Source organism: Heterocephalus glaber, unplaced genomic scaffold (genome assembly GCF_053883595.1).
Source record: "Heterocephalus glaber isolate CG9 unplaced genomic scaffold, H.glaber_assembly_v1.0 deba00001509, whole genome shotgun sequence".
Lineage (NCBI taxonomy): Eukaryota > Metazoa > Chordata > Mammalia > Rodentia > Bathyergidae > Heterocephalus > Heterocephalus glaber.
The window spans coordinates 34,847,373-34,875,292 of record NW_028258325.1 but is presented as its reverse complement, the minus strand read 5'-3'; the positions used below and the strand labels follow the sequence as shown (position 1 = coordinate 34,875,292).

General features: G+C 37.4%; 1 protein-coding gene across 3 annotated transcripts in view; it reads right to left on the bottom strand.

The window, feature by feature from the left end:
• Window positions 1-20,470: 20,470 nt before the first annotated feature.
• The window catches only part of Slc30a9 (solute carrier family 30 member 9), a 76,407-nt gene continuing 68,957 nt past the window's right edge, over window positions 20,471-27,920 (bottom strand). For 2 of the 3 annotated variants that reach the window (XM_004849796.4, XM_013073992.3), the window contains one exon: window positions 20,471-22,000. In XM_004849796.4, the coding sequence (XP_004849853.1) occupies window positions 21,956-22,000 (45 nt within the window). In that variant the 3' untranslated portion in view covers window positions 20,471-21,955. The remainder of the gene's footprint in view (window positions 22,001-27,920) is intronic. The other variant, XR_002396704.2, reaches the window with a different exon arrangement.

Below are 27,920 nucleotides of genomic sequence, written 5' to 3'. Positions count from 1 at the left end.
ACCGGGAATCAAACTCAGGACCTTGTGCTTGCAAGGCAGGCAGCAGAACCACTGAGCTAAATCCCAGGCTCAGCAATGACTTTTTAGACCTGACACCAAAGGCATGATTCATGAAAGAATTGATAAACTGAACTTTGTTGAAATTAAAAACTTATGCTCTGTGAAAGACACTTAAGAGAATAATAACACAAGCCACAGGTTGAGAGAAAGTACTGGGAAAAATACAGAATACACAAAAAACTCTGAAAACCATAAGAAAATGAGCCAAAGACTAACAGATGCCTCACCAAAGATACACATATGATAAGTGTATGAAAAAAATGTTCCCCATCATAGGTCAGTAGGGAAACGCAAACTAAACAGCAGTAAGTTATCACTACAGCATTAGAGTGGGCAACATCCAGGACACCTAAGACACCACATGCTGGTGAGGGTGTAGAACCATGGATGATCAAATTCATTGCTGAAGAGAATGTGAAGTAGTGCCACTTTAGAAGACAGTTTGGTAGTTTCTTACAAAAGTAAGCATAATCTTACCATATCCAGCAACCATGTTTTTTAAGTATTTACCCCAATGCCCAGATGAGCTGAAATTGTCCGTCCACACAACAACCTGCACAGAAAAAAGAATTATTTTTGGTACTGGAGATGAAATCCAGGACTTAGCATAAGCTAGGCAAGCACTCCGCCACTGAGCTATATCTCTAGCTCTTTTTACTTTTTGAGACAAAATCTTGCTAAATTGCCCAGCCTGACCTCAAACCTGTGATCCTCCTGCCTCAGCCTCCCAGAGTGCACCACTACATCTAGCTTTGGCAGCTTTATTCTTTTTTTTTTTTTTTTTGGTACCAGGGATCAAACTCGGGTCCTTGCACTTGCGCAGCAGGCAGCAAAACCACTGAGCAAAATCCCCAGCTTGGCAGCTTTATTCTTAATTGCCCAAATTTGGAAGTAACCAAGGTGTCCTTCAGGAGGTGAATAGATAAGAAATAGCCATACAACCAGATTCAGTGTTTTAAAAAGTGAGCTGTCAAACCATGAAAATAATCTTAAAAGGCTGTATGATTCCGACCATGTGACATTCCAGAAAAGGCAAAACGTTGGAGATAGAAAAGGGTCATTGACTGCCAGGGTTGTATGTGTGGCGGATGAAGAGGTGAAGCAGAGAGGGTTTTTAGGGCACTGAGATTATGCTCTGTATGAAACTGCAATGCTGGATATGTGATTATAAATTTGTCTAAACATTTAACATGTACAATCCCAAGAGTGGTTCCTAATGCAAACTGTGGTCATTAGATAAAAATAATACGGCAATGTGGGTTTGTCAGTTGTAACAAATGGACTACTATGGTGGAATATATTGATGATGGTTAGGCTATATAAGCGGTGGTAGAGGGGAAGAGATTTGTAGGAAAGTTCTACATTTTTCTCTCAATTTTGCTCTGAACTTAAAACTGCTCTAAGGAATAAAATTGATGAATAAATAATGAGTTGAGCCCAAGCATGCTAAAATTTAAAGAACTTTTTAACTAAACTGTATTTAATATTGTCAACTTCTGGCTTGATGGCTTTGTGACAGTTTGAGCCTTCTGTGTGCTTGATGAAAGAAGAAATGGCTATTTCCATTGAATATGTGGGTCACAGTGAACAGCCTCAAGAACATTCTGGAAATCTGAAAGGAAAACAGGTAACTCAGTTATGGTAACAATTCTCTCAAGTGTATGTTTAGTATGGGGGATTCCAATTTCTTGTGTTGTTCCAGATAGGTCATCTCATTTCTATGGTGATATTCTGTTTCTTTCACAGTGCTTACAATTATGTATGTATGTATGTATATATGTATGTATTTTACTAGGGACTGGACTCAGCCTTTGCACGGAGCTACCTCCCTGGCCCCTTTTTAAGTTTTTTTGAGACAGTGTCTCATCACTTCGCCAAGTTACCCAGGCTGGGCTCAGACTTTCAATCCTCTTGCCTCAGAATGCTAGGAATACAGTTGTCGACCACTATGCCTGCCTAACATATGGAAATGTAGATGTCAGCCCACACATATGCACTCACATACTATACACAATAGAATACTTTTGCTTTAAATAAAGTGTGTAGACCTTGGAAGACATGAAATCTGAATTCAAATCCCAGCCTCACTACCTACTAGGTATATCATTTTAGGAAAATTATTTAAAGCTCTCTGAAGTCTGTTTTTTTATCTATAAAATAATTTCTATATTTTCAAATTAATATGAGAATTAAAACAAACACCTTATTTGTTTTTTGTCTCATCATTTATGTTCTTTTTTCCCCTATTGACTTTAGAATAATTCATTATTTATTATTATTTCTTTTTATCTCTGTTGTTGGCTTTATTAGCTATACTTTGTGTTTGTGGTTTAGTTGTTCTAATATTTACAGTATGCATCTTCAACTTATTGGAGTCTTTTTTTTTTTTTTTTGTCCCGGGGATTGAACTCAGGACCTTGCACTTGCGAGGCAGGTAGTGGAACCACTGGGCTAAATCCCCAGCCCAGTCTAGTCTATCTTGACATAAAGTCATACCGCTTTATGTATACTGTGACAATCTTATAACAATGCCCCTCCATTTTCCCCCTTCCTATCTTTTGTGCTACTGTTACCATTTATTTCAGTTTTCTATGTTACAGGTTTGTGAATTCACTTGCCTTGCAGTTAAATCCTGTTAACATTATTAAGACTTATTTCATGGCCAAGCAGATGGACTTTATTGGTAAATATCCATGTGTCCTTCAAAAGAGTGTACATTTTGCTGATTTGGGATGGAAGCCACTATAAATGTCAACTAGGTGAAATTAGTTGATAGTATTATTCATATCTTTTATATTGTTTTGGGGTTAGGGTTTTCTAGAGGAACAGAATCAATAATATCTATATATATATTTTTTTTTTTTAATATATGAAGCAGGCTTACGAAACCAGAGGTGGGAGAGTCTGCAATGGTTGGCTGTGCCCGGAGAGCTGGAGGATCCAGGAGTTGCTCAGCCCAAGAAGCTGGAAGCCACAGAATAAGAAGGATCAACAGTCAGTGCCAGTTGGAGACTGAAGGCATGAAGAGGCCCTTGAGTCACTGGTATAAATCTGCATTGAAAGGCTGAAGAAACTGGAGTGTGGTTCTCCACAGGCAATTACAGTAACAAAAGTTCTGCCCACTCAAACAGAATGGAGCTTTTCAAGCACATCCCACCTTGCACTTTCTTTCCCTTTTGTTTCATCCAAGCTACAAGCTGATAGGATGGTACCATTATGGAAGTCCACTTTTGTGTTTTTATGAGGTGTGATAAATACAGTAAATGTTGCTGCAAAGTGCCATCCAACAGAAAGGTACACTTGTGAAAACATTACAGTGGGTTCTTATCCACCTTATTTACCAGATCTGGCACTGTGAAACTTCTGGCTCTTCCCCGAAGTCAAAATGACCAAGAAAGCTGAATGATTTGAACAGATCAGGACATCGAGGCCGCCACAACAGAGCGACTAAAGACTCAAAAGAGGACTTCCACAACTGCTCCAGAAAGTGGCAAGAATGATGGGACAAGTGTGTTAAAGTATTTTGAGGGGAATTAATGGCAATGTATTTTACTGCAATAAATTTTTGAAAAATTTCAATATTCATCATATGTTTCAATCATACCACATATACTTACTGATTTTTCTCCCTACTTATTCTATTAGTTATTGTGAAAGGAGATGTTGTGTGGGTTTATCTATTTTCTTAGATCTATTACTTTTTTGGGGGGTACCGGTGATCGAACTCAGGACCCTGTGCTTTCGAGGCAGGGGCGGTGCCAGTGAGCTAAATTCCCGGCCCTAGTTCTATTACTTTTTGCTTCATATATTTTGAAGCTCTGTATTTAGAAGATAAATAGGAATATTATGACCTCTTGAAGAATTAATCCCTTTATTATGAAATACCCTTTTCCCTGGCAATTTTTTTAAAATGTACTTTGTATAACAATATATTCATTCTAGCTTTCCTTTGATTGGTGTTGAAATGGGATTAGTTCTTCTATCCTATTCTTCCCCCAGTACTGAGACTCACTCCTACCACTGAGATTCATTTCTGATCATTTTATTTTTATGTTTTTTAATTTTAAGACTGAGTTTCACTAAGTTCCCCAAGCAAGACTCAATGTGATCTGCCTGCCTCAGTCTCCCTAAGTGCTGGAATTACAGGTGTGTGCCAACCCACCTGGCTATCTTATAACTGTTAAACTATGTGTATCTTTATAATTACAATGGATTTTGTTATAGGCATTGCATAGTGAGGTCTTTTTTTTTTTACCTGATCTATCTGTTTTCACGTGTTTAGACCATTCATCCATTCATATTTAATATAATTATTAATATAGTTCTATTTATTTATTGCAGTGCTGAGGATTGAACCCCAGGGCCTTCACACTGACTACATTCCTAGCCCTTTTTAATTTCTTATTTTTTTCTTAGTGAGGGTCTCACAAAGTTGCCCAGGCTGGGCTCAAACTTATGATCCTCTTGCCTCAGCCTCCCAGAGTGCAGGAATTACAGGTGTGGGCCACTAGGCCCAGCTAATACACTACCTTAGTTTCAATCTACCACATTGCTCTTGGCTTTCTCTCTGTCTCATCCCTTCCGTTTCCTCTTGTCTGCCTTTTTTTGGATTATATTTGTGCATGCATGTGTGTGTGTGTTTTACCATTTTATGTCCCTTGAGGGCTTGTTAGATATGCCTTTCTTTTTTAGTGGTTGGTTTATAGAGTTTATAGGTTTACAGTATATATTTTCAACTTACCAGTCTGACTTCAAGGAATGTCACACCACTCTAGGTGTAAGAACCTCAGTATACTATTTCTCTGTGGTAATATTGGTGCTGTTGTTGTCACATTTTATTTTTGTATTGGATATACACCCCATCATACATGATTTTTAGTTTGCAAGTAATTTTAAAATAAAATATTTTTATATTTAATCACATATTTCAGTGCTTTTCATTCCTTTGTTTAGATCCAGATTTCCATATGGTTTCATCTTCCTCCAGCTGAAGGCCTTAGTTTTTCTCTAGTACATTTTTTTAAGTGCTTAAAAATTTTTTGTAGTACATATCTGCTGGTGATGAATTTCTCCAGCTTTCTGTGTCAAAAAAATTCTTTATTTCACCTTCATTTTTGAATATAGATTCTCAGTGGAGAATTTTTCTTTCAGCATGTTTTTTTTTTTGGTTCCAAGGATCCAACACAGGTCCTTGCGCTTTTGAGGCAAGTGGCACAACCACTGAACTAAATCCCCAGCCCTTCTTTCAGCATTTTAAAGATGCCATTCCATTTTCTTCTGGCTTGCATAGTTTCTGGTGTGGATGGTTTTAGGCAACAATGTGAATAGCTAGAGAGCTGGTAAATGTTATTCCCAGTGTGCCTTGTGGTGGTGCTTCCAGAGCACACTGGCTTGTGATTCTGTGGACTAAATGGGGAAGATCTGACCTCAGTGTGGGTGGGGCCAATCAGGTAGGGGCCAGATTGAACAAAACACAGAGAAAGGGCAAATTCTCCCCGCTTTCCTGGAGCTGGGGACACACTTCTCCTGACCTAGGATACCACAATTCCAGGCTCTCTGTCCTCTGGACTCTGGGATCTGCTTCCTGCCCCCCTGCCCCAAGTTCACAGACCTTTGGCCACAGGCTGAGGGTTACACCACCGGCTTCCCTGGTTCTGAGGCGCTCAAGACTTGGACTGAGCCATGCTACCAGCATCCCAGAAACTCCAGCTTGCAAACAGCATGTTGTGAGAGTTCTCAGCCCCAAAACTTGTCAGTTTCCCTTAAAAAACCCACCTTTTACCTGTGTATCTATACCTGTCTATCATCTGTCTTTTATCGTCTAACATTTATCTATCTCCTATTAGTTCTGCCTCTCTCAAGAACCCTAATACATAAACTTTCCTGTGCTTCTGTTTCTTATCTAAGTATCTGTCTTTGCTACTTTTCTCATTACTGAGCCAAAATACCTGACACCCAGAGTTAAAAGAGGGAAAGGCTATTTGGCTCAGGTTGTAGAGATCCACAGTTGGCTGGCTCTCTGGCAGAGGGTGGCACGGCAGAGGGGTATCACAGAGGAGAAACCATTCAGAAGTTTTCTGCCCCTTTCATATTCTATCTAGTCTACTGGGATTAGGGCTGTGCCAAACCAGTCAGTGGACTGATTTACCAATTACCCACCCATAATCCTAGCACTGCACCATGAGTCATCACACACTCTAGATCCAGCCAGCTCTGAAAAAGCCCCACTATGACTGCATAAGGCTTTGGGGGAACATCTAGACACAAGCCATAACAGTATTTCTGTACATGTATTCTTTTTTCTTCTGCTTCAAATTTTCTTTGTTTTTTCAAGTGTATGATTTTTTTTTTTTTAAACAGATTCTTTTTTGGTACCGGGGATTGAACTCAGGTCCTTGCACTTGCACAGCAGGCGGCGAAACCACTGAGCTAAATCCCTGGGCTTTGCACAGGTTCTTATGTAGTTCAAGCTGGCCTTGAACTCACTGTGTAGCCCAGGTTGGCCTTGAACTCATGGTCATCCTCTTGCTTTAGCCTGAGTGCTGGGATTACAGGTGTGCTCCACTATATCTGGCTCTCAAATATATTTTCTGCCCTCCTGTTTTTCTCCTCTCCTTTTGGCATTCCAGTCACAGAATTGGAAGGTGGAATAATGGTTCCCTCAAAACGTCTGCAACTAAATCCTCAGAACTTGAGGATCTGTTACAGGGCAAAAGGGACCTTAAAACTGGAAGATTATGGTGGTGTGATGGATCTGGAAATGGTGGATATGGCAGAAGGCTTTAAACCCAGAAAAGGGCTATAGTTCTTAGCAAGAGGGAAAGCAAGAAGTTGTCGGGAAAGCTGCAGGTTTCTTAGTGATAGTTGTTCCAGGTGTTAGAGGGGCTATAAAAACTGGCTATTGAAGGAGCAGTGATCCATAGTCAGAAAGTTACTGCAGCTTTAACAGGAAGCCATTCTATTACTGTCAGACAGTTTGCAAAAAGTGCAGCTACTGATTAATACAATGTAGTGTCAAATACATGTACATCCCTGAAGTATTCCATCTATTGTAGCTTTTTGTTTTGTTTTGTTTTCATTACATCAAATATGTTGACCATAAACTGTGGTAATAGTACCAAGAATAAACAAGATTAGGAAGTCAGGCATGATGGCACACACCTTAATCCCAGCACTCTGGAGGCTGAGGGAGAAGGATGGTGAGTTTGAGGCCAGCTTGGGCTACGTAACAAGACCTTGTCTTAGACAAAAACAAATTTAGGAACTTTTCACTAAAATGCCACATGCACACACACACACATACACATGCATACACACACACTAAGATTATCCTAGATTCCTCGATTATCTGGCTGGGTCCAGTGTAAATCACAAGGGTCCTTAAAAGTGGAAGAGTGAAGCAAAAAAGAAGATCAGAGTGATGCAAGCTGAGGACTAGACTGGGGATTTTTTTTAAGATGGAGTGAAGACACCACAAACAGGAATGCAGGCAGCCTCTAGAAGCTGAAGAAACCAAGGAAACAGATTGTGCCCTCGTGACACCGGTGAAACCTTAGTTGGACTTCTTACAAAACTAAGAGAGTAGGGGTGAGGATTTGGCTTGGTGGTGCCACATCTGCCTGGCAATCGCAAGGTTCTGAGTTTGATCCCGAGTATCAAATAAAAATATATAAAACTAAGAGAGTAAATTTCTGTTGATTCAGGGCACTACATTTGTTCTTTTCATGGTAGCCATAGCAAACTAACAGTTACCTGTTTTCCCACAGGTCACATAGATTCTGCTTTTCTTTTCTGAATGTGCTTTATTTGGGTTAATGTATACTGCTTCAAGCTCACTGCCTTTGTATTTTTGTAGTGGCTAATTTGTTATTAATTCTATCTGATGTATTTTTCTTTTCAGATTTTTAAAAAATTCTTTTAAGTGTCAGTAATTATCTATCTTCACACCTGTTTTCATTATGTTCATGTTTTCATTTATATTCTTGAGCAAAAGAAAAATTATTTTGGTACTGGGAATTGAACCCAGGACCTTCACACTGAGCTACATCCACAGGGCTTTTCAATTTTTTACTTCAAGATAGGATCTTGCTAAGTCTGCAAGTTGCCCAGGTTTGGCTTGGATTTAAGATCCTCTTCTCTCAGCTTCCTGAGTGCTAGGATTATAAGCATCCACCACCACACCTAGTTTTTTAAGTAAATTTATATTACTAGCCATTTTAGAATCTTTGTCTACCAGTTCCTTCAGGTGTGTTATTTCTGGATCTGTTTACATTGATGGCTCGTTGTCTTAGTTATGGATTATCTTTTCTTGCTGGGAATTAATGATTGGATCCTATACACTGTGCATTTTATGTTGGGTACTTGATTGGTTATAATCCTTTATAAGGTATTGCATTTTGTTCTGGCATGCAGTTATGGTACTTAAAGGTCAGTTACTTCTTTTGATGCTTGTGTTATGTGAGGTAGGGCCAAAGAAGGCTTTACTCTAAGGCTGATTTTTGTTTGTTTGTTTGAAACAGAGTCTCACTATGTAGTTCAGCTTGGTCTTGAACTATGTAGCCCAGGCTGGTCTCAAACTCAGTGATCCTCCTGCCTCAGCATCTTGAGTGCTAGGATTATAGGTGGGTGCCACCACTCCAGGCTTTTAAGGTTAATTTAACCTCATTAAGTCATGACCCTTCTACATCCTGAGTATCATAACATTGCTTCTTTCTGGTTGGTGGGAAAACACACTATTCTCAGATTTGTGTGAACTGTGGAAATTGCTATGTTTACTCATATCCAATTAATGTTTCCCCAGTTTTGAGGAGTTTCACTCCACGCATTTGCAGATCAGGATTCAACCAAAGACTCAAGGGAATCTCTCTACAAACATGTAGATCCTTTTCTGTCTTTTTATTGCCTTCCTTTCTTATACTTGACAAATTCTTTCTTGACCTCTATTTTCATCTCAACTAAGCAAAATCTCCAGGTTCTGTATGGGTTACCTGTCTCTATGCTGCATCCTAGAAAATGCTTCCAGCAGTAAATGGGGACAATAGTCAAGACCACCTCTTTTTTCCCTCTTCTCTGAGGGATCTTCTATTTCCTTGTGTTCAATGTCTGAAACAGTGTTTCATATAGTTTGTCTGGTTTTGTAGTTTGCAGTAGAAGACAATTCCCATAGACATTACTCTTTCGTGAATGGAAATAGAATTATAAAGATTAAAATAGTATGCAGAAAGCCTAGAATGTGAAGGGACATAAGTGATTATATGAATCAATGATTTTAAATACCTTCAATGACAATAATAACATCAGCTAAGATTTATTAGGTTCTCATTGTATGTATTAGATTTATGTTTCTATAACCAAACACCTAAGGCAAACAACTTAATGATTTTAGAAGCTACAGTCAGTAGTCACTTGGCTCTGTTCTTTGTGGGCCTGTGGGCCTGCAGAACATCCTGTCACGGAGAGACAGAGATGGGAGGGGAGAGAAGAACAGGAGGGAGGGAGAGAGGGAGAGAAAGACACACACACAGACAGAGATATGAGAATTCTCCAGGGACAAAGTATCCCCTTCAAGGGTACACCCCCACTGACTCACCTTTTCCAACTAGGCAACTAGGGCCCACTTCGTAAAGTTTCTAATACCTCTTCACAATGCCACCAGCTGGGGATCAAGCCTTCAATAGCTCCTTTGGGGGGACATTAGATCCACAATATAACACCATGTATCAAATGGCATACTATTTTTCATATGATATGATATATTTACTCCACATGATACTGGGTAATGCTATTTTCTCCATTTAATAGAAAAAAAATCTACAGATTCACCCCAAGAATGCAAGGATGATTCGATATACACAAATCAATCATTGTAATACATCATATAAACAGAAGCAAGGACAAAAATCACGATTATCTTAATTGACTCAATAAAAGCCTATGATAAAAGCCATGACAAAAACTCTGAAGGAAATAGGTACAGAAGAAACTTATTTCAATCTGATAAAAGACATTTATGAGAAACCAATGGCCAACATCATATTAAATGGGGGAAGAGCTGAAAGATTTCCCTCTAAAATCAGAAATAAGAAAAGCTTGACCACTTTCACCACTCCTGTTCAGTATAGTTCCTGAAACATTAACCAGAGTAATCAGGCAAGAGAAAGTAATAAAGGGATATGTATAGGAATGGAAGAAGTCAAATTATCATTATTTGCAGTTAATATGATCCTCTAAATAGAAGACCTACAAAATTCCACCAGGATTCCTGGAATTAATAACCAATTATGGGAGCCAGGCATGATGGTGCATGCCTGTAATCCCAGCACTAGGGAGGCTGAGACAGGAGGATTGCCACCAGTTTGAGGCCAGTCTAGGCTGCATAATGAGTTCAAGGCCATGCTGAACTACATAGCAAAACCTTGTCTCAAAAAAACACACCAACAAAGAAAAACCCCAAACCAAATTTGGTAGTGTAGCAGGATACAAAATCAAAACACAAAAAATCAATAATGTTCTTATACACCATAATAAACTCACTGAGAAGAAATTAATGTTCAAAACAGCATCAAGAAAAATTAAATACTTAGGAATTAACCTACCCATGAAGTGAAAGATTTCTACAATGAAAAATAAGCTACTCTGAAAAAGGAGATGGATGAAGACATCAGAAAACAGAAAGATATCCCCTGTTCCTGGATAGGCTGAACTAGTATAGTCAAAATGGCCATACTTCCAAAACTGATATATAGATTTAATACAATCTCAATCAAAATACCAATAATATTCCTCATAGAACTACAGAAAACAATCCTAAAATTCATATGGAACCAGAAGAGCCCTAGAACTGCAAAAGCAATCCTGAATAACAAGAGCAAAGAAGAAGGCATCACAGTCCCAGACTTCAAGTTACAATACAAATCTACAGTGATAAAAACAGCATGGTACTAGCAAAAAAAACCCAGACATGTGGATCAATGGAACAGAACAGAGGATGCAGAAACAACTCAAAGCACATTCAGCTACCTGACCTTTGACAAGGAAACTAAAAACACACATTGGAGGAAAGATAGCCTCCTTAACAAAGAAAACTGGCTATCCACATGTAGAAGATTGAATCTAGACCCATATCTCTTACCATGTACTACCTTAAAAACAAAATGGATGAAAGATTGAAATGTTAAAACAATCTGCTGGAAGATAAAATAGGTAAAACTCTTGTGCTTTGTATCTAGGTGTGTCCCCAAAGCCTCATGCACTCACAGGTGGCATTTTTCAGAGCTGGCTGGATCTAGGGTGTGTGATACTGGGATTAGGGATGTATGGTTCTAAATTAGTCCACTGATTGGAATCAGCATAGTTTTGGGTGGTACCACCCAAAATGCTGGTAGCCTGGATGGGAAAGGCAGGCTGTTTGCTGCCTCTTGCCTGGTTTGCCATGAACAGTTTCTCCACTATGATGCCCTCTGCCATGCTGCCCTGCCTTTGAACCAGCTGATCATGGACTGAAACCTCTACAAACTGTAAGCCAAAATAAACCTTTTATCCTTTAACTTATCTCGAGTATTTTGTCCCAGCAACAATTAAAGTAACTAAGACAACTCTTAAAAGTCATAGGCATAGGCAAAAACTTTCTCTGAACAAAACCCCAAAGGCACAAGAAATAATGCCAAGAGTCAACAAATGGGATGATAGCAAATTGGATGCATTTTTGGGGGGGTATTGGGGATCAAACTCAGGACCTTGCATTTGTGAGGCAGGCGGTGGCACCACTGAGCTAAGTCTCCGGCGGGGTGATAGCAAATTGAAAAGCTTCTGCACAGCAAAACAACCAAGTACTCAAAAATAAAAATTAACCCCCCCCAATAAAAGATCCAATCAAAAAATGGAAAACTGAAAGGAACAGACACTTCTTAGAAGAACTACAAATGACCGATAAATACATTTAAAAAAATGTTCAGCTTCCCTGGCCATTAGAAAAATACAAATGAAAACAACACTGAGATTCCGTCTTACCCCAGAAACAATAACTATCATCAGGAAATCAAATAATAAATACTGATGAGGCTGCAGGGAAAAAGGAATCCTTCTACACTGCTGGTGGGAATGTAAACTAGTACAACTACTATGGAAATCAGTATGGAGATTCTTCAAAAAACTAAAACTAGAAATTCCATCTGACCCAGTTATTCCCCTTCTAGGTATCTTCCCAAAAGAGTTAAAAAATTACATATTACATGATACATCCATATTACAGTGATACATCCATACTCGTGTATAGCAGCACAATTCAAAATAGCTAAATCTTGGAAGTGTCCTGTATGTCCACCAAGAGATGAATAAAGAAAATGTGGTATTTATACACAATGGAGTACTACTCTGCCATAAAGGATAAACTTGAGTCGTATGTAGGAAAATGGATGCACCTTGAGACCATCAAATAAATCAAGACACACAAGTTTAAATATCACATGGTTTCTCTTATATGAGAAACTCAAAATACAAATAAAAAGCAAAATAAAAGATAGATGATAGGAAGTAGGGAGACCAAAAGAGACACAGAGAATGAGGAAGGGGAGGAAAAGGAGACTCAAAAAAGAATTGAGATGTGGTATGTACATGTACCAACTCCCCTCAAGGAACACAATCCTTATGTAGTACAAACAGATGCTAATAAATAAAAAGGGAAAGGGAAAGGGGGAAAAAAAACTATGTTAAGCAGGCAAAAAATAAAATAGATAAGCCAGCTACAGTACATTGATGTAAAACAACTTGCCTAAGGTCAAATAGTAGCACAGCAGAATTCAAAACAAAATGTACCTCAAAGCACTAGCTATTATGACGTCAAATATGGTGCTTGTTTTTATTATGTGTGACTATTTAAAACAAGCCAAGATTATAAGATATTAAGACTGGTTTCTTTAACCAACACACCAGAATTTCTATCTTTGGGTATTATTCTTAAAAATAATTACCTTGAAAGAGCACAAACTTATTTTAATAATGTTTATAGAATGTTTAGCGATTTTCTACAAAATAAATTGGTGAACCACAAACAAATGTTATTATTGTGTTACCTATTAATAGCCCATGTACCTACCTACCATATTCATCAGTCTTGGAGCTGACCAGTTTTGTCTGCTGCCAAAAGTCAAATTTATCTTCACAAGATGAAGCTATCTCCATGTCATCGAGCATCTTAAAAGAAAAAGATCCCCAGATAACTAAAGCAAGTTGTTCTAGTCACATTCTAAAAATAGCAACTTTTTTTGATTTTGGGGTTTAAAATTTTATTTACTTAATTTTGCAGTGTTGGGGACTGAACCCAGGGCCTTTGCGCTGAGCTACACCCCCAACCCTTTGTAATTTTTTATTCTGAGAAGAAATTAAATAAACAACTCTAATCCAAAGACACTGCCAAGCCCTGACTGGTGCTCCCACTGCAGCTCTCTATAGGGCATAGCAAGCCCCAGGGCCTCAGAGCAGTGAAAGGCCTGGAGACCCCAGGGAAACTTTGCAGGCTTGAGGCAATAAGGGGGTCCTGTGGGAAAAATAAGGTAGGAAATACCTGTGCCATCTATTTCCTTCCTTCTGGAAGTCCAAACTTTTTCACTCTAGAATAACTGGGAAATTCTATGTCAAATATAACTGCCTATACATTTTAAATTGCTTCAATCTAACAGCCACCTTTTCTTTCATCTCTTACCAAATCATCTCAAAGCCACATCTAAAATTCAATAAGAAAAATTACAATAAAAATGGGTTTTAGAGTTTTCTGATTTAATATTTCTACTGAGAATGGATAAATCACATTTCAGAACTCCAGCAAGAAACAATATTTTGAAGCCACATTTAGGAAGGAAACATGGTTTTTCCCCCCAGCACTGAGGACTGAATCCAGGGCCTTCATTACATCTGATCCATCCACTACTCTCTTTTTTCTTTTCTTTTTTTACTGAGACTTTTTAAATTTATTATTTATTTATTTATTTATTTATTTTACTTTGCTAAATTGCCCAGTCTAAGTTTGAACTCAAGATCCTCCTGCCTCAGCCTACTAGAGAGCTGAGATTACAGGTACATCCCACCACAGCAGGCTTGGAAGAAGCAGGTTAGAAAGACTGAGCCATCAGAGCACCTATGCATCTATGCATACCTTTTCAAAGTGGGCATGAGCCATCACCATTGTGATTCTTCAGATCAAGCAGAAGTGTAGCAGAGTGGAATTAATTTGACATGGAAGGCTGGAGGCAATTTGTTTTATTCAACACCATGAGAAAGAAAATATGAAAATGTACTTTGACACTCCTGTTTGAATATTACCCTAATTAGACATTACCAACTGAAAATCAGTGGCCGTATTTTTGTACATACACTGCCCTTACTGCTTTGAACACTTCACCCTGGCCCCCTTCTCTGCATCTTGCCTGGAAAAGCGCATTTCTTTACAGCGGCTTTCCTGCCCCTAATGCCTAAGTAGTCAGGATGCAGTTCTGTGTCTAGTACTGTCTGGTGAGTTCAATAACTTAGGTTGTTTTTAAATTTTTTCAGTTTTGTAATTGCATAGTCTTCTCTGACAAACAGGTGCTGTTCTTTTGTTTTTGCAGTACTGGGGATTGGACACAGGGCTTTCACACTAAACCACACTATCAGCCCTTTTCTCTTTTTTTTCTTTCCTTCTGTTTCTTCCTTTCCTCTCCCTCTCCTTCTCTTTCTTCCTTTTGAGACAGTCTTGCTAAGTCACTAAGTTGCCCAGGCTGGGCTCAAACTTGTCATCTTCCTGCCTCATCCTCTTTTATGATGATTCACAGTGAGATCCAAGATCATGTCAGATTATATAGAGAGGTAAATAAATGACCTGCTGAGTTCCAAAAACATATGCTCCTATTACTGGACTGAAAAGTGCTATGGGAGTCAGTCTAATGGAGTAAAGACAAGTTTTAAAATAATGCAAAGAAATTTGTTCTTCAGTCTTTTTCCTTTAAAACTTTTGGTTTTCACCTCCATGTGAAAGGAGGTGAAACTTAAAGCTCTAATTTAAGGACTTTTCACACCTCAGTTTTTTGACACTCTAATGTTATTAATATTTCAACTGAAAAATTATGATCATTATTGGTACTGGGGATTGAACCCAGGACCTTCACTATGAGCTGCATGCCCACCCCTTTTAAAAGTTTTTGAGGGCTGAGGATTTAGCTCAGTGGCGCCATGCCTGCCTTGCAAGTGCAAGGTCCTGAGTTTGATCCCTAGTATCAAAAAAAAAAAAATTTTGAGACAAGGTCTCCCTAAATTGCCTAGGCTGAGCTCAACCTTGAGATCTTCCTGCCTCGGCCATCCAGGTGCTGGGATTACAGGTGTGCATTTTACACTTCTCTTACATTTTTCATACCAAAGTAACTGTCTTAGCCTGTGTTTCTACAAGTGGAATGACCATGTCAAAAGGTAGGACTATATGGTCCACACTGTTAATATCTACTGCAGAAATACTTTTCAGGTAGATGGCTCCATTTCACTTCTGTTAGCAGCATATCAGAGTGCCCATCTCACAAATCTGGTTTTACTATGACAATTGTTAATCCATGTAAATAATTTCATAAATACATTACTATACTGAATCATAATCATTCTTATGGGCTCCAGTCAACTAACTGGACTGTGGTGGTACAGTAGGCTTAGTCTATTTCTACAGTCTCGTGCATGAAACATCCACTCACTCATTCAGGAGGTTTTTATTAGATGCCTGTTATGTCTTGTTCCTGGACAGCCAGCTCTGAGGAAACATACATTTTATTGGAGAGAGAAAATAAAAGTAAAATTATAAACACCAGGCAATAAATACTATGGTCACAAGTGAAGCAAGGAGAGATTATGGGGTTGGGGATGAAGTTTGCTGTTTCTTACAGGTGATGAGAAAAGGCCTCACTGGTTCGGTGACATCAGAACAGGTATTTGAAGCATTCTGTGCAGTTACCTGAGGGAAGAGTATTTCAGGGAGTTCAAAGGGCCTGCCTGTTCTAGAGCTTGCTTAGATGCTTGAAAAACAAGGAAAAACACTGAAAAACAGTCTGGCTGGAACACAGAGGGGAGTAGAAAATGGTCAGAGAGACAGTGAGAGGACTCATGGAGGCCTTGTGAGCCTTGCTGGTACTTTGTTATTCTGAGATCAGAAGCCACAGGAAGCATGTGAGAAATCCCATGATTGGACATGTTTTCAAAAAGATCATCGGCCAGGGATGTAGCTCAGTGGCACCATGCCTGCTTCGCAAGCACATGGTCCTGAGTTCAATCCTCGGTACCAGAGAAAAAAAATTCATGATCTGCCGTGCTTAAAACAGAATGTGTGGTTAGGATTATGGTAGAAAACAGCTAAGAGAGTATTTTGATAATTCAGGCAAGAAATTATGACTCATATCAAGATAACAGAAATGAGAAATGGATTCTGAATATACTTTGGAGGTAGAGCTAGTGAATTTTGCTAAGGTGTTGAATGTCCATTGAATGAGAGAGAAGCCAAGCATAAATCCAAGATTTTGGGCAAATGAAAGGATGAAAATGCCATTTAATAGAGGGAAAATACTGCAAGAGGAAGTGAGGAAATTGCAAGTTTTGCTTTTGGATATGTTAAATTTGACATATAAATGATCTGCCAAATTGTACTGATGTTCAAACTGCATTGTACATGGGTTGTCTACTTCACGTTTCTTCTGGGAATCTAGGCTGAAAAGAACAGCCTCTGTTGTTTCCTTTTGCCTGTAAGTAATGCTTAAACATATAGCTAGATGGGCCTGGGATTTAGCTCAGTGATTCCACTGCCTGCCTCGAAAGCGCAAAGTCCTCAGTTTGATCTCAGGTACAAAACAAAAAACAACCATATAGCTAGGTATGGTGGTGCATATCTGTAATCCTAGTAATCTAGGAGGCTGAGGTAAGAGGATCACAAGTTCAAGCCCAGTCCGGACAACTCAGTAATTCAGCAAGACCCTGCCTCAAAATAAAAAAAAAGGCTAGAGAGGTAGCTCAGTGCAAAGGCCCCAGTTTCAATTCTCAGTACTATTAAATAAGTAAATCTAGGGCTGGGGACTTAGCTCAGTGGTTTCGCTGCCTGCTGTGCATGTGCAAGGACCCAAGTTCGATCCCCGGTACCAAAAAAAAAAAAAAAAAGTAAATCTCAGAAGTGACAGGCAAGGCCTCAACTTCCATGAATCCTCAGTGTTCCACTCCCTATCTATCCTCTCCTCTCCATCAACAGTTAAATTTTGGTTCAGATGACTTGCTGAGTGACAGCCACACTCTATCTGCCCCTACCCAGGCGAAGTGACCAAAGACACAAAATCCTGTATCTTATTTTCATCACACAAAAGTATGAAGAGCAACAACTACTTCCTTGGCTCTTTGTGAGGATGAAATGTGTCAATATAAATAAAACAGTACCTGTATAAAGAACTCACATTATCCTGTTGATACCTATGATGATACAAACTATGCTTTTGTTTTAAAACTTCTATAAGCCCTTTAAGATACACAAATGATTTTTATTTGGCTATGTAAACTGCAAACTATGGTGATCCTATTTCTGTAGGTTTTTAAGTTGGAGAGAGAGCTAGAGTCTCCCAAAATAACAAATTATTTTGAATATTTTGGTTTAGTTTCTCGTTAAAAAAAAAAATTTGGAGCCAGGGATTTAGCTCAGTGGTTCTGGCGCCTGCCTCAAAAGCACAAGGTCCCAAGTTCGATCCCCGGTACCAAAAAAATAAAAGAAGTTGGAGTTCCTACAGAATTAGTATAGAATTCAACTTGAATTGACTGGAGGTTGGCTCTCGATTGTAGCTTTTGGTATTTTTATGTAAATATATTATAAAGACATATTGGGCCAGAGATTTAACTCAGTGGTTCCACCACTTGCCTCAAAAGTGAAGGTCCTGAGTTCCATCCCTGATACAAAAAATAAATAAAGAAATACATACACATATACACACATATAAAAAAGAATAGCTTTGTGGGCTCAGTGGCAGAGCATATGCTTAGCATGCATGAGGCCTGAGGTTCAATCCTCAGCATACCACACCACACACTCATGCACACACACATAATTATTTTAAAATTCTAATTTTATCAAATTATATAATAACATGTATCAATAAGGGATATACCTTTTTGGATTGGTGTTTACCAAACATAAGATATCCTAATAGTATACTAATATTTATAGTTTGGTTTTGGAAAACCTTACAAACTAACAAGCATACTAACAAATTCTGTTCAAAAAATACAAGCATGATTTTTAAAGTAAAATATATCATGTAAGAGTTTTGCTGTTAGCACATGAGATAAAGAAAGCATATTTTGTTGTCATGAGCTGAACCACACACACTGATTCAACATTCATTCATCAGGGGGGAAAAACCCCAAATTAAATGAGTTGCTCTTATTTACATGTTTACTAAGAGAAAAACACACTAAGCATACTGAGGAACCCAGATCATCATAATCTGACAGTGAAATCAGATAGATGAAATATAATGTAACAGAAATAAAAATTTTCTTTCTCCATAAGACCAACACTAGGGATACAAGTAAAAAATGCAAATATAGAGGCTGCCAGATCAATCGTCTATATAAATACCTTCCAAAATTTTATTTCAGAGGCAGGGATAAGGGATTTAGGGAAGACATCTTTGAATCAACATTTTACCTTCAATTCTTTGCTTCACTGACTTCTGACAGTTTGGCAAATTGGGGGTCATCACATTTAAAAGAAATGCTGCCAAAGCTTGTAAATGCAATCTAAGAAGGTAATGTAAATTCCTAATGCCTGGACAGTTTTCTGTAGTTCCCAGAATTCTACCTCAAAAAGTTATCAGATTTAAAATTTAAGCCTTTACATGGTGTAATTTGCAAAAGCATTACTCAAATTGAGATTAACGTAACACTGAAAACTTTATACCAAAAACTCAAGTCTTACATACTATTATTTGGGCTGAGTATGTGTATGTGCTTGGGGTGGGAGGTTGTGTGGGGAGTACAAGGATTTAGAAAATTTAGAAAAATTTTCAGTCTCATTTTAACTCACAGGTTCCTCATCAAGAGCCCACCTCTTTGAAACTGGCTGCTGCTGGGCACCAAGATGTTCCATTTAAAAACAGGTCTCCACTTCTCATCCTCCCACTGCCATAGTATAAAAATGTGCCACTTTATACTCACAGTTGACTAGAGATCCATTCTCAGTCAAGTAAGTATTCTACACCTTTGATAGGTCCCAGATTTTAGCCTGGGGAAAGTGGGGGCCACAGGTCCTAACTGCTTCCTTTTTGTCCAACACAACTTTTGTGATTGTTTTCCAACAAAGACTATTTTTCTTGACAATATTACAACTTATATGCTTGAATACTCAAATACTATGTATGCCACAGAGCAAAACCTAAAGTAAGAAACATTAATTTAGAAAGAACAAAAACAAGAAAATGTAAAACTAGATGCTTTGACCTTTTTTTGGTACCGGGGATCAAACTCAGGACCTTGTGCTTGCCAGGCAGGCGTGGCGCTGCTGAGCTACATCCCTGGCTATTACTTAGTTTTGTTTTTGCTTTGTGAGACAAGGTCTTGCTATATGGTTTAGGCTGGCCTTAAACTCACTATGTAGCCCAGGCAATTTTCCTGCCTCTGCCTCCCAAGTGCTGGGATTACAAGCATGTACCACCATGCCTGGCTAGTTTTTTTTTTTTTTTTTTTTCCTGTACTGGGGATTGAACTCAGGACCTTGTGCTTGCCAGGCAGGTGGCGGTAGCACCACTGAGCTAAATCCCCGGCCCATCCAGCTAGTTTTAAAGAGGCCCAAACTCCCTGGTTTTAACATTCAAATTTGACTCTAGTTACAAGGGGAAAAAAAAAAAAGAATCCACAAAAATGTTCAAATTTCTGGATACATTGCCCTCCTTCATGTCATGTTTACATAACCTTTAAAATACCACTGTAGAAAAGAATTAGAATGAAAAGAGAGCAGTATGTTTTCTTAATCTCAACCAAAAATCTGATATGAAAATTCAAAGAAGTATTAGGAACTGGCTTTTTTTAGAAACCACTGAGCTAAATCCCTGGCCCTAGAATAGCTTTTAAACATCAACTTTGAGCATCTTTTTTTAAAACAAGTAGTTATTCTTGTCTCACTATGTAAAATTTTTCAGAGTACTCTGAGTGAAATTTGGAATGTTGACATGTGGCAATAACATGGAACAAATGGCAGGTGGGAAAAGGGAAGGAGGAAGAAGAGAAAGAATAGTGAATTATAACACATAAAGAACAAAGGTTTAAAAAAAGAGTACATACGAGGAATTTGAATATATATATATATATATATATATAAAATACATGCTAAGTGCTCCACCTCTCAGCTACATCCCCAGCCCAACAATTTTATATCTTAAAAGCAAAACTGGAATGTTACTTTATTTAAAATGTACATGTGAGATGCTAATGGTTACAACAAAAGTACAATATACACTCTCATAATTTTCCAGCAAATGACACTTCTAGATCAAAAATTACCAGAACAAACCCTTTAATCAAAGATTTATTTTTTGTTTCCAATATGACAATCTGTTATAATTCATGAACTTCCACCTCAGTAAGTTTGAAGACATGACTTCGCATAGGTAGTTAGGTCCACGTGAAGCACGCATCCAGTAAAGAGCAGCAGCCACACTTTCACATGAACAGTGCTCACTGCTACCTGGATATTTCAAAGGGTAGAACTGTATTGTGGAGAAAGCTGTAGTTTTTCACTAGATTTTTCAATTACTGAATTGTATGTTTTTTCACCTTGCTACCATACAGTCATCAGAAAGCTATTCACTTACATATGTTATAGCCAGTATGTTACACTAAATGCCCGTTTGTAACTCCAGGAAACTAATAGACACGCTATTGACTATGATATTACACAAAATCATGACACAAGTTTCAGTGTAAGAGATTTACTTCTCTCTCAAAAAAAAAAAATCCCATAGTTCAGATTTACATCAGTGTCTCCTTTTAAATAAATTAAAAATAAAATGCTGACCTGTCTATAAAATTATAAATATTTCAAGTCCATTTTACAGAATGTTAAAATGCTTATAAATGCATTATCTCCCAGTAAATAGACATTATGGCACTAAAGCCAGTTTACAAAAAAAAAAAAAAAATTAAAGAAAAGAAAAGTCATCACACCAGCTCATGGAAATGTCCAGGATTATTTATCTCTTAACATCAGAAAAACTGAAACAAGGAAAAAAAAGTGAAAGAGAAATACATTATAGAAAACAGTAACTATGATCTAAAGGACAGTACTGAAAAGTCTTCATTCAATTCAGTAACTAAGTCATTTCTGGAATGAACATTTGTAGATGACAAGGTTAGGAGAGTACAACTCTCAATGCTCAGGTCAAAATCACAAAGTATACAGAAATAATTTCCAAATTATATGAAGAAAGACAGACTTTGAAACAGAGTGACCATTTAAAAACCACACAGCAAAATTCAGCCAGAATATTCAAGATTGACATATTGAAGAAGTATTTAGTAGAAACAAAATTGAAAGTTATAATCCCATGGATGCCCCTTACCAATGTGAAGAAAAGAAACATGATTGCAATGTACAATACATATTGATAGGCTACAATGAGAAATTCTGAACAATTTAAATAACAAAAATGTTCCCTATCAAAGCATAAAAACATAATTAGAAGAAAGTAGCTTTAGTTCTGTGGCCTGTTCAGTTGCTCTTTACATAAAATATTTGTTCCATCTTGAAAAATGGCTTCCAAATGGCACTTCCTCCTTCAGGTTGAAAAGGAGACGGCGTGCTTTGTAGAGAGACAACAAACTTGTTTCCAATGCTCTGCCAAGATGACTCACTCCATCAAGTTTAGAGTATCTCCAAATCTACATGCCGAACTTCAGGATTGCGTTTCTGGAAAGAAAAATCACATTATTCATAGCAAAGAAAATCGTGTTTCTTTTTATTACTTTTATTACTGATACATCTAAGCTAGATTTGAACATGGTGAGTCTTCTAGATAGATGGAGATGGATGATTAGACAGAAAAAACAGCAGGTGCAAACAAAGGAGAGAGCCCAAAAAGCCCTGTGGCACAGCACTGGCTCTGTTCATAGGTACAGTCAGCACAGAAGCTGCAAAAAGAGCAATCTTAGTAAGGAGGCTGGAAGGACAGGCCAAAATCAGGTTGTTAAAAATCTTATATGCTAGTTTAAGGAACTTCAACTCAGCAGCAACAAACAGTATCTCCCTTCAATGGACTTACAGTAAGTGAGAAGGAGACACAGGTAAGTAAGCAAGCAATTACAAAAGTCTGCTGCTATGGAGCAAAGTAACAGTTTTCGGCTTCTCTTTCCTGTAGATATACAAAAGAAGAATGGTTAACTTGAGGGGAATTAAAAATATTATAGAATATTGTGAGAGTGGAGGATAGACAGCAGTGCACAAAAGTGCATAAATCTACACTTAGTAAAGAGCAAATAATATTAAATGAGAAGCAATATAAAACAAAAATATGGCATGAAATTAAAAAATGCTAAAAGTATTAAAAAGAGTTATCTATGAGAGGTAGAATTAGGGACTAGAATGAGGTCAGTTACAAGCTTAAAGTTGTTTGACTTAATATATTTTGTGTATAAAGGGAAAGGAAAAATGATGAGAAATGGAAATAAAGTCTTTGTAAATAGGGAAGGGTGGAGCGGGTGAAGGGAGGGCTAGGAATGGGGAAAAAATAAGAACCAAGATACATTATGTGAAGGTACAATTCCCAATGAGAAATGTAATTGTGTTGTATATCTACAATGTACCAATAAAAGAATTTAATAAAGAAAAAAATATATATATATTTTGTGTATGAGTTGCTTAAAAATTAAAAAACTAAATCAACAAGAGAAAAGCTGTCGTAATTCTGAAATTAATCAGGACTAATACCTTCTAGCTTAAAAATAATATCTTAGGACCATGTGCATATTACTTGTATTAGAGGAATTCATTTCTAAAAACAAAAATCTGGTATAAGACTGGAGTTTTGCTTGACTACAGCATTCTCTGAGTGAACAAAGGGATTTTTCTTATACCCAGGGCCGTTTGAGTGTCCCTAGGAGTCCTTTTCTTTGGGGTCCCAGTGTGCACGGCCAGGAACCCCCAAGCACACTATTATTCTCAAGTTTATCTGAAACCATTCCTTGTCTCTAGAACTTCATAAATTCAATATGGAAAAAATTTTTCTCCAAACAGAAATAAAACCCTATCCGAATAGGACTTGAAATATTTAGCTGTTCACAAGAAATCTGGCATTGTTTTACCAAAAAAGCATTGTATAGTAAATTATACTAATAAAAACATCTCAATCTAAAGTTCATTTACCATATTCTTAAAATCAACCTTTCTAAGAGAAATCTAACAGAGTTGAGCTAGGGGTTTAGCTCAGTGGCACGGCGCCTGCCTTGAAAGCGCAAGGTCCTGAGTTCAATCCCCAGTACCAAAAAAAAAAAAGAAATCTAACAGTTTATAGAATGTGCACAATACAAAGCACATACACATTTGCTGAATGAATAAAACAAACAGGATTTAAATTTCTTAAAATACAATGTTTACAGCTTTAACAAGATTACGGATATAACAGGCATTTGTTACGCAGAACTGAAAAATCAATAACTTGTACTAATTTATAATTTTTATTTATTTATTCAACACATACTTTTACATTTACTATGTCCCATGCACTAATTAATGTAAGCTGAACTATTTTGCCCAGTACAGAGAGATTTTATTCCAACATTCATGCAGAGTCAAAAACCAAATTATGTGATTTATTTTGCAATGCTGAAGACTCAAGAAAATGCTATTAGGTGGATGCAACTAGAGAAGCAAAGATAAAATAAAAGGCAGAACATTATAAGCAATTTGCTAATGTTATGGCAGCCTCCTACTGAATTAATTTCCAGAAGAATTATTTCTTCTCAAACACAAAAAGCTTCAAAGGGGGGATAGGAGAAGGGTCTATATATAAGAAGTAGGATAAAAAAGTTAACAGTTCAAATATTTTTAAAGCAATAAGATGTATTTTATAATTTTGAAACTATTTTATATATCAGAATTTATGAATAAACCTATTATTTTTCAGTACCTTCACACAGAACTACGCAAATTCTAGAGTCTTAAGCCAAAAATATGACCTATTGAAATATGCACCAGCATTACTCCACGGAGATGTCTAATGGCTATAATGATATAGATACATTTATACAGGAAAGTCACACATGGAACTTCAGCTGTCCCCTCCCCATGGACAGAAAGTCATTCAATGCCAATTACTATGTTTTTCAATAACATTATTTTTTTTCCCCCATGAAGTTTACTGGTATATTTTAGGTATAAAATTCATTCATTCATTCATCATTGGGATCTTGTACAATTACATGTGTATCTTGGTTCTTATTTTTTTCCCCTTCCCCTGCCCTCCCTTCACCCCCTCCACCCTTCCCTATTTGCAAAGACTTTGTTTCCATTTTTTTCCTTTTCTCATATTTTTTTTTCCCTTTTTTTCTTTCCCCTATCCCTCCCACTTCCCCTGGTCCTTTAGACCTTTTCTTCCTATTGGACAATATCAATTATACATTTTAAAAATTACAATATCAAGATCTAGGAGACATTACTACAGATTTTACAGAATTTAAAAGGATACAGAAAGCATATTACAAAAATCTTTTTGAAATAAATTTGACAACTTCTAAGAAGCACCTTGGAAGACAAATTAATGACACTAACTCTGGAGGAAATATAAAATTTGAATAGCACCTATTAAAGAAAGTGTATTCCTAGCTTGAAAACCTACCTATATGACAACAACAGGTTCATATACGTTTTAACTGATAAATTATATCAAACATTTAAAGCAGAAAAAAAGGAACATTTCTCCCCTCATTTTAAGAAATCAACATTGTGCTAATACTAAAACTGTATAAAGATAATAGAAGAAAAAAGTATGAACATAGATAAAAATATGTTTAACAAAACACATTATTAGAAGACAGATCTAGCAATATATAGAAAGTGGTTTTATTATAGGGATAGCAGTGTTGGTTCAGCATTGGAAGATCCACTCCCAAAAGTCATCATTTTAACAGAGGAAAGGAAAAAGCCATATGATCCTGTCACTTGTTGGAGAAAAAGTATTGGACTAAATTCTACAGCTGTTCATGATAAAAGCTATCAGAAGACTAGAAGTAGAACAGAACCTTCTCAACAGGTCAAAGACATGTACTCCATATTTCCAGCAAAAACGCCTTATATGAATGGAAAACATACAATGCTTTCTCCCTAAGGTGGGGAACAAGGGCAGATATGGTTACTTTTCATCTGTCCATTAGACTTTGAAACATAGGTCTAAACCAAAATAGTCTGGCAATAAAATGACACAATTAGGATAGGATTGGCAAGGTAGAAGCAAAATTTTTATATGTAGATGAAATGATCATCTACAGAGAAAATACTAAGAAATCTCTAGGAGCCCCTAGAACTTGTATTTCAATTTAGCAGGATTAGAAAACACAAGGTATATATAAAAATTCAGGCCTATGTATACCTGCTATAAATGGAGAATTGGATATTGAAATTTAAAAGTTATGTAGGAGTACAAAGGACCTAGAAAAGTAAAAAGAAAAAAAAAATCAGTGCTGGAAGACATTTAGTACCTAATTTTAAGACTTCCTCTAAACCTACAGTAATCAAGGCAGTGTTGGTATAAGGAAAGATACATAGATCATTGGAATAAAACAGAGAATCTAGAAATAGAACCACACATATATGGTCCACTGAGTTTTGAAAGATTATTTAACATTAACATTTTATAGAACATAAACTCAATTCAAGAGCAGAGGAAAAGATGGTGTTTTCAACAAATGGCACTAGAACACCTGGTATCCATATATAAAAAATTAACCTCAACCCTTTATTTGCATATGTAAAAATAACTTGAAAGGATCTATGAACCTAAATATGAAAGACTAAAACTATAGAACTTTAAGAAGAAATTATAAGGGAAAATGTTTTTGAATTTAGAGTAGGCAAGAACTTCCCAGGATACAAAAGACATGATGAAGAAAAAAACTGATAAATGAGATTCCAGCAAAATTCAGAACTTTAAATGACATCGTTAAAATGAAAAGTAGTCCTTAAACAGACCATATTTACAATGCATAACTTATGACCAGAATATATAAAGAACTCTTACAGCTCATTAATAGACAACCCAATTAAAAAGGAGACACAAGAAGATGATAAATAGCCAGTGCAGCACAAGCAAAGGTGTGCAACACTAGAATCAGAAAAATACTAATCAGTACAATATCAAGATTGAATTATACACTCATTAGGGAGATGAAGTTAAAAGTTTTAAAAGCCTTGTTATGAAGCTTTTCTTTTTGTTGGATTCTCCCCCTTTGCATTTAATTTGTCACGCCCAACAGATTCATTCTGCTGAGCTTCCTGGGGTTGTGATCCTTGTTGTCTTTTCCAAGGATATTGTCTAAAATTTTTTGGAGTGCTGGTTTGGTATTCATGAAGTTCCTAAGGTGCTCTTTATCATCAAAGTATCTTATTTCTCCATCAATTCTGAAAGATAGTTTTGTAAGGTACATCAATCTGGGTTGGAGGCTGTTTTCCTTTAGGGCTTGGAATACGTCACTCCAAGCTCTTCTTGCCTTGAGGTTTTGCATTGAGAAGTCTGCTGTGATTCTGATGGGCTTTCCTTTGTATGTGAATTTGTTTCTTTTCTCTCACTTCTTGTAGAATTTTGTTCTTCTGTTGGGTTTCTGGAATCCTATTATATGCCTATGTGTGGATTTTTTTTTTTTTATCAAGGCTAGTTGGAATCCTATATGCCTCAGTTATCTGTATGTCAAGTTCTTTTCCCCTGCTTGGGAAGTTTTCTGCCATCACTTCTGTGAAGAGTTTTTTTATGTCATCTGGACTCTCTTTTTTATGTCATCTGTTTCTTCATTGACTCCAATCAGTCTTATGTTATTCTTCTTTGCATCATCTAGCAGCTGCTGGATTGATTTCTCGTGTTCCCTTACAATTTTAAAGCAATTTTTTTTTCTTTTCCTGGTCAGTAATTGCAATCTTATCTTCTACATGTGAAATTCTGTCCTCACACTGGTTCATTCTTCTGTGTAGACTTTCAATGGAGTTTTTAATCTCCTGGAAATCTGTTTGTGTCTGTTTTATGGATTCCATTTGTTTCCTGTGTTGGGATTCCATCATGTTCCTCAGCTCTATTTTTTTTATCTGTGCCCTCTAGATTTATTAATCATGTCTTGCACTATGGGCACAATCCCTGCTGTTATGTGAGAAATTATTTCTGATTTCATTTTTTCTGGATCCTCTTTTGTTGCCAGTTCAGGGAGTCCAGGTGGTTGAGTATCAGATTGTTCCATCTCGTTTCCCTTTGAGGTTGGTGTAGGTGATCTGGAAAAGTCTGTTTTTGAGGCTTGTTTACATGTCTTCTCATTTCCACGGGCGGGGAGGGGGGGTGGTGCTGCTGGTGCCCATGTGGCTCACCTCCTCTGCCCTGAGAACAGTGGAAAGGCGGACTGGGAGCCTCCTCCTGGGCGCTGTGATTGGCTCACCTCCTCTGCCCTGGGAGAGGTGGAATGGTGGCTTCGGAGCCTCCTCCTGGGCACTGGGATTGGCTAACCTCTTCTACCCTGGGAGAGGTAGAATGGCTGCCTGGGAGCCTCCTCCTGGGCGCTGGGATTGGCTCACCTGCACTGCCCCTCAATAACATTATTTAGAAAGCAACCATGAGATATTAAAAATGAGGGAATAGCTT